Genomic DNA, 12,208 nt, shown 5'->3' with positions numbered 1-12,208 from the left:
GAAGTCAAACGACATTCAATGAGTACATTCGCTCATATATATCAGTAGATAAAACTGACTGGGACTTATGGTTACAATATTTCGTGTATTGTTTTAACACAACACCATCAGTAAGTCATAATTATTGTCCATATGAACTAGTATTTGGAAGCCAAAATAACTTACCAATACAATTTAACAGCGTAGATATCATAGAGCCAATATATAATATAGAAGATTATTCTAAAGAAGTTAAGTTTAGACTAGAAAACGCGTATAAAAGAGCGCGAATACTTTTAGAAAAACATAAAATCAATCAAAAAGAAATAAATGATAAGAAAGTATCAGATTTTAAAAAGAAATAGGAGACCAAGTTTACTTAAAAAATGAAACAGGTCATAAATTAAAACCCTCTTATATAGGACCTTTTGAGGTCGTTGGTATAGAAAACAATAATAATATAATTATGAAGAATAAGAAAGATAAGGAACAAAAAGTTCATAAGGGTAGGCTAAAAAGATTAATAAATAAAAAAAAACAAACCGAATGTATGTATATATATATTTCAAAATACCAAAAAATTTTAAATACAACATAGTATATAAAGATATAAAAATAAAAATAATACCAATAAAAAAACGAGGGGGAACGTTGTGAGTTGCTGCGGACACCGCAACTCTACGGTTATACCCGATACTAAGTCAGTATGGCTCTCCTCCGGCAGACGCCGCTAATATTAAACGACACGACAAAGAGTGCGTGCGAGAGAGACAGAAAATCAGTCTGAGCGTGACGTCGGGCGCTGCGTAGCCACTGCTAATTGATTTGTTCCTTTTGGCTATAAAAATGATCTGATCTGATCCAGATTCAGCAATCTAATAGATATGGTCATTATCTATGATTCTGCGTTTTTAGTTTTCTCAAATCTGCAATATTGTGGATGCAACAGATTTTCGTCCTTTGTGGGGGCGGATAGGGGTGGGGCGAAATTCTGAGATATACGTTTTATAGTGACATCTTAAAGGAGTGTGTGCACCAAATTTGGTTACTCTAGCTTTAATAGTCTCTGAGATTTGTGGTTGCCTCAGATTTTCGTCCCTTGCGGGGGCGGAAGGGGGTGTGGCGAAATTTGGACAGGAAACGGTCAAGGTCCGATATCACAGGAGTGTGGATATCAAATTTGGTTGCTCTGGCTTTTATAGGTTCTGAGATCCTTGAACTCATATTTTGCAATTGGCAAAACCGACCATGAAACCTGTGTGTTAGAGTGAGACAGAGCGAGAAAGAGTGAAATTGTTTTCGTGATTCTGGCTGTAATAATTATACGATCTGGTTCAGATTTTGCACTCTAGAAGATATAGTCATCTTCTACGATTCTGCGTTTTTAGTTTTCTCGTATCGTCGAAATTGTGGATGCCACAGATTTTCGCCCTTTGTGGGGGCGGAAGTGGGCGGGGCAGAAGTCTGGATCCAAAAAATCGTTGCTCTAGCTCTTATAGTCTTTGAGCATTAGCCGCTGAAGGGGACGGACAGACGGACGGACAGACGGACGGACGGACAGACGGACAGACAGACATGGCTCAATCGACTCGGCTATTGATGCTGATTAAGAATATATATACTCTATGGGGTCGGAAACGATTCCTTCTGGACATTACACACATCCACTTTTATAAAAAAAAATTATTTTTAAAAAAACTACATAATTATATTACGTTATTTCTCTAAAAAGGGAGGTGTCGTATTGGTGTTGTATGCCAAATAAGCATACATATGCCCACAGTATTGTAGTGTATACAATATGTCAAGTGGTCAAAGTTAATGTAGAGTATCACGCTCATAAACATAAAGACACTTTGTCGCAATGTTTACGTAACACAACCGCACTCAAGAGCTGTAATACGATCAGTCCCTTATATGTGGACTGGCCTGCATCGTGAGAACTGCAGTGTCGGCAATATATTCCAAGTTGCCAAATGAGCATTCCATTCTTACAAACATAAATATACACATACATATGGCATGCTATATAATCCCGTTCTTCCGCTGCTCTTAGCGACAGATCTCAACCAAGAATATTATGAACCTTAGGCTAAAGAAGTTTATGAAGAATAAATTGGATTCATTCCGAACAAAACCAAAAGGCTGAACAGAAGTGTTTTCTCTTTTTAAATTATATTTCAATTCTCATTCTACAAGGTCCTTTTCGTGTACATTAACAGATACACTTAATTTTGATGTGTACACTATTAGAATTCACAATAAAATTCAATAGGGCTGTACTGTATTTTTCTTAGCTATTTTATATTAAGTTAAAAATTCGATAAATAATTCTGCGAATTTTACACAGAGTCTTCATCGGGCACTGGAGAAACAAGAGAAGATCGTGTAGCTCGTCAAGTAAAGGAGATGTTAGTCAAAACACCTTTAGCTTTTGATATGTTTGACGTAAGGCACCATCTTCTTGCTATGGGAGCGACCAGTTCGATGAACATATTCCTTCGCCAGGAAATCGACAGAATGCAACGCGTAAGTCAAATTAATCTTAAACTGGTTCTGTTGCAGAATTATGCATAGGTAATATTACGAAATGAACATGCCACTGTTATCGAACTGATAAATGGCACCCATTTCACCGAACACATAACGAAGGCTTCTATAGACTCAGCAGTTTTTAAACCTTTTGTTACCTATAAATATAATTCATTGACCTTAGAATGTAGAATGACCTTAGGGTGTTGTTAATGATATCATATCATTTAATTATACCCGATAATCAAAATGAATATAGGGGTGTATAAACATATATGTAAGATATTATTTAGAGTATTGTTTATTCGTATTATTATCGCGGTGGCCTGGTATGTGTGCTTACAAAAGTCCTTAATGTTACGGCTTATTTCTGCTGCTGCTTGAGTCGCGTCCGTATGCTGCTGTTCTCTCCTTTTCACTGCTTCGCTCGGTTCCTCTTCTTCTCTGTCCGCTGTTGATCTGCTGCTGTTACTACTGCTGTTGCTTATCACCGCTGCCCACTCAATAGGCCAGCTGGTCCACTCCTTCTTACACTCGGTCAACCTGATTAGTCATCGGTCCGTGATGACCATGCGTCCTCGTTTTCTACAGAAAAGCTCCATAGTTTCATGTTATCATTGCTTGTGGTCGTATTGCTTGGTCCTTCGACGTCTGCTGTCTTCCGAACATTATAGCGTCCGCCTCGTTTCACGTTGGTTATTTCGTATGGCCCTAAGGATTCGCTGGCCATCTTTCTTCCGGTTACAAATTGTGTTCTACGTATGGCTACGAGATCTCCGACGTTGTATCCGTATTCGCATTTCCGCTTGTTATCGAATTGTTCCTTGTATCTGTCCTGGGCCTGCTGAATATTTTCTTTTGCCTCTTGTCGCATCTTTTGCCTCTCGTCTTCAAAATTATCAACCATCTCTTTTTCTATTAGCTGAAGTATGTCGCTATCCGGTCCACAACGCATTTTTACCCCGATCATCAGCTCAAATGGACAACGCTGTTAATAGCCCTCTGAACTCGCGGTACGAACTTATACCATCTTCCAGGTTCCTCCGACGACAATTTGGAAATGATGCTCAGAATAGATCGGTTTACGCGTTCAATTTGTCCGTTTCCTCTTGGTACCCCTGTAGTGCTCCATATGTGTTCGATGTTCTTTTCCTTGACAAACTCCTCAAAGCTTGAAGATGTAAATGCTGCTCCACGATCGCTTACTATGCGTGCCGGATTACCAAATACATCAGACCACTCCCTTAACTTCTTGAGAACTTCGTCTGCTCCTGTTGTCTCTGTGGGATACATCCATACGAACTTACTGAAGCTATCAACCATTGCGAAGATGTACTTGTACTGCTTTGAAGTAGCATCCATAGGCCCAAGGTGATCCACGTGTATAGTATACAGCGGCTGTGGTCCTTTGTCGATTTGATGCAGAAACCCCTCTTTTTTGCCAAGCTTTTTGTTGTAGATTATACAATTCATACAGTTTCCTATGATCTGCATTACTTTTCCTTCCAGATGTGGAATCCAATAGCTCTGCTGTACGGTATGCATTGTTTTTTGAGCGGCAAAGTGTCCTGCGTTGTGTGCGTCGGTTATTATTTCTTTTTCTAATGACTTCGGTATTGCCAGCAAGTCCGTGCCTTGCACCACTTTGTATACGAGACCAGCTTTGTCATATGGTTTACTTTTCTAAATTTCGGAAACTGCTTTGATCATCGTATCCTCCTGCTGGGCTTTCTTAATTCTTGCTGTGACTTCCGAAGATACCATCATGACATCAATTGGGTACCTACTCAGGCAATCCACATGCTTCAGCCGTTCTCCTGGTTTGTGTTCCACTTCAAAGTCGTAGTCCTGCATAAAGGACCCATTGGGCTACCTCCCGCGGAACGTCCTTCTTGCTTAACGTTTGCTTGAAAGCAGCGCAATCCGTTATGAGCTTAAAGTTGGTTCCACGCTAGGAAAATTGCTTTGGCTTTGGCTTTGGCTGGTATATAGCTATGCTGTCGTGCTTCAGACTCCGAGGTTTTCTTACTCCAGAATAAGATCGGATGCAATTGTCCTTCGTGCCATTGTAACAACGGCGCTGCAAACCCGTCCTTTGACGCATCAGAGTGTATCTCGGTTTTTGCATTCCTGCGATAAAGTTTCAAGACCGGCTCTTTCACCAATGCTTCCTTTAATGTAGCGAACGCCTGCTGCTCCTCCAGACTCATTTTAAATGGGACATCTTTTCGCAGCAGATTGGTCAGTGGTTTGGCGATTAGCGAATAGTTTCTTATGAATTTACGCAAAAACGCAGTTAATCCTAAAAACGACTGCACAGCCTTTATGTTTTTCGGCATCGGGAACTTGCTGACGGCTTTGGTTTTCTCCAATCCAGGCTTGATTTCACCTCCTCCAACTTGATGACCCAAAAATGTAATGGTCGACTGCAGAAATCGGCACTTCTTCCACTTCATCTTCAGCCCGTATTCAGCTGCAGCATCAAAAACCTTCTTCAGCTTTCCCAGGCATTCGTCGGCGGTTTCAGCGTGTATAACGATATCGTCCATGTACAGGTCAAGAATGTTTTCATTTATAAGGTTTTGAAAGCTGCTGGCGAATTGCAAAAACCGAAAGGCGCACGGTTGAACTCAAAGAGGCCTTCCTTCGTTATGAACGCCGTATATTTTTTGCTGCTTTCTTCCACAGGAACGTTGGCCCATTCATCGATCTGCTGCTTGACAACGTCGGCTTCGCTGATGGCCACTCGACTTGCCGGCAGGGGAGAAAACTTATATCCTCCTGGCGTTGATGTCATTGTGAACTTGGATATAAAGTCGTGTCCAAGCAACAATTCGCATCCGACGGCATGATCGGCCACCACAAGGAATTTGTGTGCCAGTCGCATTCCGTCGATCTCCACTTCTGCCGTAAACTGCCCAGCGGAGCGTGTGATGTTCTTTCCAAGTCCCCTCGAAGTTGACGAACTGGCTTGCAGATGGATACCACTCATTTTGCAGAACACTGACATCTTTAATAGGGAAACATCTGCATCGGTGTCTATGAGCCCCTTGACTTGCACGTCGATAATTTTAAGAGACTTCAGGTGTTTTTCCTCGTATGCAACGTTTACGGCAGCAGCACTCGGGCAATCTTTTCACATGTGTCCAGTCCGATTGCAGCGGAAACACTTTAATGCAGCTCGGCAATCACTGCGTAGATGCTCCTGGGATCCACAATTTTAGTAGTGTTGCTTCCTTTCATATTTGGTGAAATTGGACTTCTTTCCGAACGGCTGTGAGTCTTTTTGTTTCGGGGCCAAACCCCCATCAACCGCGAGCGTTCTTTCGTAGATTTCGTACTTCTCTCGCAGCTGCTTGTATGAGCTGCATCCATACAAGGTGTACTTATAATCCGTTTTTAAATTCAGTCCGTCGACAATGTATCGAATCACCGACTTCGTTTCTGTTGTCCCACGTGCAGCAATGCGTTTCATATGTAGTATATATTCGTGAAAACTTTCGCCGGCAATCTTCACTCGCATAGACTGTGAATTTGCGCACTGCATGAACGCTCACACTCAAACTCCTGTAAAAGTTGGTGACGCAATTGGCCGTACTCATAGACTGCTGTGGACTCGAGAAAAAGAGCGGATGTACCTGTCATCTTTGCTCGGGCTTGCACGTATTTTTGTTTGTCATTTAGTCTGTACGCTTCAGCGTTCAGCTCGAAGTTAATAAACCACTGCTGTACCGACATATTTTCTCCGATGAATTCTGGAATAATTTTGGCAAAATTTTCCACTACCAGCTTTGCATTATTTTTCTTGTCTATTTCATCAGCATTTATTTTCATCAAGAGCAGTTGAACCAGCTGTTGGAGCGTCTGTGTGTTTTCTTCTAGGAGTGTTGACCTCATCGCTTCCTCGTTCGCGTTTTGCCGGCGATTGATCCTGTTTTCTTCTGATCCACTTGGGCCTTCGTTTTGCTGCATATTTCCGGCTGGTGGTCCACTTGTATTTTCCATTATAATTATACTGCGCAATACTCTTGTGGGCAGCCGGCTTGAAACAACCCTTTTTTCTCGGTTCTTTTCACCCACTCGCTGACTCGTTTCCTCTGCTTGTGGCTTCTGAGAGTCAAATGCGCAGTTTTTTTGCACCGAATTTTTGCTTTTCCGTCTCGCTTCGTCTGCTGCCGGCTTCTGAGACATGAGACACACAATTTTAGATTTTTTCCACTTTACACAGGCAGTACGCGGCCGGTTGAGCCCCCAAATGTAAGATATTATTTAGAGTATTGTTTATTCGTATTATTATCGCGGTGGCCTGGTAGGTGTGCTTACAAAAGTTCTTAATGTTACGGCTTATTTCTGCTGATTTTCTGCTGCTGCTTGACTCGCGTCCGTATGCTGCTGCTCTCTCCTTTTCACTGCTTCGCTCGGTTCCTCTTCTTCTCTGTCCGCTGTTGATCTGCTGCTGTTACTACTGCTGTTGCTTATCACCGCTGCCCACTCAATTGGCTGGTCCACTCGTTCTTACATATATATATGTATAGTTGTTCAGCATCAACAGCAGAGTCGATTAAGATGTGTCTGTCTGTCCGTCTGCCCGTCCATACCTATGAGCGCCTAGATCTCAGATACTATAAGATCTAGAGAAACCAAATTGAACCACACCTATGGTATCTCACTGTTACAAATGTATTTCAAAATTTCGTGCCTTTCGCCCCTACAAAGGACGAAAATCTGTGCCATGCACAATTTTAAAAATACGAGAAAGTCAAAAACGAAAATCATAGAGAATGGCCCATATATATTAGATCTGGGTCAGATCGGATCATTTTTATAGCCAAATAGACATACAGCGCTCTACACTTTCTGCCTGATTTTCTGTCTCTCTCTCTCACCGACTCTTTGTCGATTACATATTCGCCTTTATGAAAATTTTGATTCACTGATAGCTCTAATTATCTTCGAATGAGCTCTATGGATTATTTCTCATTTTCCCAATAGGTTTGAGAACTGCATTTTACAAAAGTAATGCAGTTTTAGTGGTGAACGGACGTTTACTAGATTTAAATGAAAATAGATTTCTCTTAACTTCGATGTGTTGACGCCAAGTGAGCCGTCTATCGAAATGGACACCAAGGTATGTTACTTCGTTGGTTTGTGGAATCTTAATGTTGTTCAGAGGCACTGGTGGGCAAGTTTGTCTGTTTAGGGTAAAGGTGACATGTTTGTTTACTTGTTCAATACTTCCATGTTTTTTGAGAATAGCAAATTTGTGCATTGGGATTGCACTGTTGTTGTGTGGGTGTTGCTTGATATGATTCAGAAGCAGCTTTTCAAGTGTCTTTGATAGGCACGGCAGGAGACTGTCTGGGACTTGTCCTTTCCGGATGAATCCTTTGGATCATTGTTATGACAGTTAAATATTAAGGTGAGAAAATATACTTCACAGCTCGGCAATTCTATGAGCTCTTTAGGGAGTGTGCGTGAACTTGAATTCGGCGACAAACACAATTGTGGTGAAATATCTGCCTCTATCTTGAACCTGTATCAAGGCCTGTCCAGACATACACAATTTCCTCAGCAATGGGCAGCAGCACATCCAAGGGTGTCGAAGTCGCTCAATCCGCTGCATCAGAACCCGTCGCCGCGACAAATGGTGGTGGTGCCAAACCCAAGTGCAATGCATGCTGCGTCTGTCCCGAGACCAAGCGGGCACGTGACCAGTGCATGGTAGAGCGCGGCGAGGAGAACTGCACTGAACAGATTGAGGCGCATAAGAAGTGCATGCGCAACGCCGGCTTCAACATCTAAACCACTGTAACCTCCCAGCCTCCCTTCCCCCTGTTTGTTTCTGTTGCATCTCATGATAATTATTATAGTCGTAATTTAATTGAAAGATGAAATCGTGGCTCGGCACTTTGATAATTATTTGCTTTGAGACTTACTGACGTCCTGGCTATTGTAACTTCTTCTGCTTGGAATATACAAATTATTGGTTAGTGGTTAGTGGTTATCTCTTTTAAATTTCTGAATTAATCTCCACCTGTCCAGATTCCCGTATTGTTCCTGTGAAATTACCAAATTTGGTTGCTCTAGCTTTTATAGTCTCTGAGATCCTTGGACTCATATTTTGCAATAGGCAGGACCGACCATGAAACCTGTGTGTTAGAGAGAGACATAGCGAGAGAGAATGAAATTGTTTTCTTGATTCTGGCTATAATAATTATACGATCTGGTTCAGATTTTGAAGATATAGTCATCCTCTACGATTCTGCCTTTTCTGTTTTTTCGTATCTTTGAAGTTGTGGATGCCAGAGATTTTCGACTGGAAGTGGGGGCGGAAGTGGGCAGGGCAAAGTTTTGAAATATACTTTTAACAGCGACATATCACAGAAGTCCGGATATAAAATGTCGTTGCCCTGGCTCTTGTAGTCTTTTTGAGCACTAGGCGCTGATAGGGACGGACAGACGGACAGACAGACAGGGCTTAATGGACTCGGCTATTGATGCTGATAAAGAATATATATACTTTATGGGGTCGGAAACGATTCCTTCTGGACGTTACACACATCCATTTTCACCACAAATCTAATATACCCTAATACTCATTTTGAGTATCGGGTATAAAAATGACCTGGTGTTAATACATCCAGATCGTCAATATCATATGTAGGGCGTGAATTAAGTACCGCTTCAATTTGACATAATAGAGTTGCCACTTCCTAATAGGTTAAATTATTGTCCCCAGTGATATTTCACTGATTTTACCCCAGCTTCCCCAAAACCTCCGATGTGCCTCCGGTCCTGCCCGGGGAGTAAAATGCCACTCGATCTGTTCTCTTTCTAATATTGGAACCACTTTAATGTTGTTTTTGAGGGCTCTTTGGTTCCACAAAGTTCGTACCATTATCGGAAAAGATTTTTGCACATTTTCCTCCTCTTGAGAAAAATCTTCTACTGCTACTACTTCTACTACTTCCAAATTAATCGCCTTTATCGCCTTGCACACGAATACGGCAATATATAGCTTACGTAGTAAACTCAGCATTCTTTTCCGGGATAGTGTTGCATTTGCTTCCCACGTTATTGTGTTCACAAAAACCTGGTTAAAGCTGGAAATTCTTAGTTCCGAGGCTTTGGCAGGTCGGTACACAACTTTTAGGAAGGACCGTTCGTCTCGATTTGCAGGAGGGGTTCTGATTGCAGTGGACCCTAAATTCACGTCGGAACGCCTGTGTGTAAAACTAATTCTTCCCGCTAACGCTTTAACCGCTGTTTCTTCCTCGCTATCAGATAAAGATCGTATAATAGTCCTTGGTGACTTTGTTGACGGCTTGCTTGACCTGTCCCTGTCTCAAGTCAATCATGTGAAAAATTCCTTGGGTCTATGGATTGATCTGTGCTTTGTATCGGTTCCGACCATAGTGTTGTTAACCAGAGCCCTTCAGCGCACTATACCTGAAGACGCCTAGCATCCTACTATCGATGTGTCGCTAGATATAGGACAAACTGTATTGGATCGAACGAGTAGGCTACCTGAACGTGTCTGCTGCTTTCGTAAAGCCGAGTTTGGGAATCTTAGTAACCTCATTAGGGATTTTGATAGGTCCGTTTTGTACTTGTGCACTGATGTCACAAAAGGCACAAACATTTTTTACAATGCTCTTGGCAAATTTTTTGATTTTTGTATCCCGCTTTCTGGTCCGCTTTGATCTGGAAAACCCCCTTGGTTTACCAAAGAGTTATCCAGCCTAAAAAACTCACGTTAGGTTAGGTAGAGGCGGCTGCCAAACTCGCTCGGAGCCCGGCACACTTAGGCCGGTGTCGGCCCGTTGTGATACCGCTTGGGATCATTCCCTCTCTGCAGTGAGATTTCATGTCAACAGTTGGATGGGATCCAGATGCTTTTAAAAAGTTTGCGATCTTTCTGGGACATAGCGTGGACATCTCCGACTATGCTTGGGCTCATGCCCCACTTTAGGCCGATAGCTTTTTTGCAAGTGTAGAGTGCTTTCGTTGCCTTCTTCACCCTATCCTTGACATTCAGGTTCCAGTTAAGCTTTTTGTCAATTACCAACCCTAAGTAGCTTGAACTGTCGCTGAAGGAGAGCCTGTATCCATTTAGTATTAGGGGGTTGAGGGGCGGGACAACTGCAAACTGGCGGTGGTCCTGGGCCTTTGTCGAGGACGTCGAAGTAGCGGTCGGACAGTGCCGCTTCCACCCACTTCCACGGACTCCTTGGGGTTCTTGGTATTTGGCTTTGCTGCCGGTCCCGGTGTCTCCTGCGAGCGCTGCCTCTTGGCTTGGGGAGCCACCTTTTTCTGTTCCAAGGTGAACTCCGGGAGCACGGCCGAGGCCCATTCCACCTTCTTCAGCCAGTCGGCTGTTGGGCTGGCTTCACTGCTTTCGTGTTGCCGACGGAGTATGTGCCCTGCAGTCCTCTTTTCGCCACAGGTGTATCGTTTGGCTTGGGCGCTTATCGACGGCAAGTCAACCCCTTCCGCTTTACCAGAAGGTCGGGCAGCCGCAGTATTGCTTAGCTTCCCTTCGAAGGTGTCAGCTTCTGGAGTTACCTTGCCACCCACGCGGGATTCGGGATGGGACCCCCTCGGGTTCGCACAGGCGCCTTCCACCTTAAAGGTATTCTTTGCTGTAGAGCCGGTTGGGCCAGGCCTTTGGGCTGCTGCCTATCCGTGCTTGGGATTGCTCCCGGTTGGCATTTGGGGAGCGCCGCACTCATTTTTGTTTTATTGTTTTATTGTTGTACATCTTGTTCCCACGAGATGCAGAGAAAGGGAAAGGTCAGCCCGGGCAGAGATCCACGTTGCCCGGGTAAGGCATCATTAGAACAGGGGGCTGCCAAGTCCCTGACCCATCCGTTAGCGACTGGGCTAGTTTTTATACCGGGCCCCCAGCCAGGCTGACTCTCGACACGGGTCGAGTAAGACACCTAATCCGGCCAGTGTGAGGTAGGTTTGAGGGCTGGGATGTGTGTAGGTATCGTGTATGGATGGGAGTGTGTGAGCTACTTATTGAGGCGGCACCACAAGCGCATCGTCAGTGCTGCTACCTAGCTAACACCCGCTGGCTGTCCGGGACTGCTTATTTCGGTACTCTCCCGTGAGGGATGCCCGCTTATTCGCAGCTGATAGCGGTAGGCCGTTCGCTATCCGCAACCCGCGACCCTTCCGGCGGCCTCAGCTAGGCCCCCTTTGAGCTACCTCACGAGCTCATCAGACCAGAAACTTAAAAAACTTAAAATCAAGACTTTACAAAAAATTTCAATTTTTCCAAACCACCTATTCTGAAGAAAGCTACTCTGGTCATCCGAACCCATACGGTTTACCGAGGTCGAACGGCATTTTCAGTCCCTTGTTAAATGAATGTTCTTTACTTCATGATCTTCGACTAGTTAAGCCTGTGTTTTCACCGGGTCCAGACGGGGTTCCAGGTTGTGTACTCAGGTACTGCGCCGACTCACTGTGTGGACCTTTAACTATTCACCCTGACCATTGATTCTTCTTGCTTCCCCGCGATCTGGAAGGAATCGTCTATAATTACTCTCCATAAAAAAGGTAGCAAGTCTGAAGCAAAAAATGATAGAGGTATAGCAAAGTTATCCGCTATTCCCAAAATTTTTGAGGTTTTTTTTTCAAGTCACTTATATCTCCAACTGAGCATGGATTTTTAAGGCGGCGATCAACC

General features: G+C 43.5%; 2 protein-coding genes across 2 annotated transcripts in view; both read left to right on the top strand.

Moving 5' to 3' along the window:
• The window catches only part of kl-3 (dynein heavy chain 8, axonemal kl-3), a 110,188-nt gene that overhangs the window by 85,310 nt on the left and 12,670 nt on the right, over window positions 1-12,208 (top strand). Inside the window, exon 16 of the mRNA XM_033381310.1 lies at window positions 2,330-2,508. Within this exon, the coding sequence (XP_033237201.1) occupies window positions 2,330-2,508 (179 nt within the window). The remainder of the gene's footprint in view (window positions 1-2,329; window positions 2,509-12,208) is intronic.
• LOC6904037 (cytochrome c oxidase copper chaperone-like) lies at window positions 7,972-8,400 on the top strand. Its single transcript, XM_002136445.3, has one exon. It carries the CDS (start codon window positions 8,086-8,088, stop codon window positions 8,311-8,313), a length of 228 nt encoding a protein of 75 aa, XP_002136481.1. The 5' UTR covers window positions 7,972-8,085; the 3' UTR covers window positions 8,314-8,400.

The sequence above is a fragment of the Drosophila pseudoobscura genome, chromosome 5 (genome assembly GCF_009870125.1).
Source record: "Drosophila pseudoobscura strain MV-25-SWS-2005 chromosome 5, UCI_Dpse_MV25, whole genome shotgun sequence".
NCBI classification, from domain to species: domain Eukaryota; kingdom Metazoa; phylum Arthropoda; class Insecta; order Diptera; family Drosophilidae; genus Drosophila; species Drosophila pseudoobscura.
This window is presented reverse-complemented; position numbering and strand designations above follow the sequence as displayed.

What these genes read in the sequence shown, in the direction of transcription:
- LOC6904037 (XM_002136445.3), top strand. Translation starts at nt 8,086, where the DNA reads ATGGGCAGCAGCACATCCAAGGGTGTCGAAGTCGCTCAATCCGCTGCA.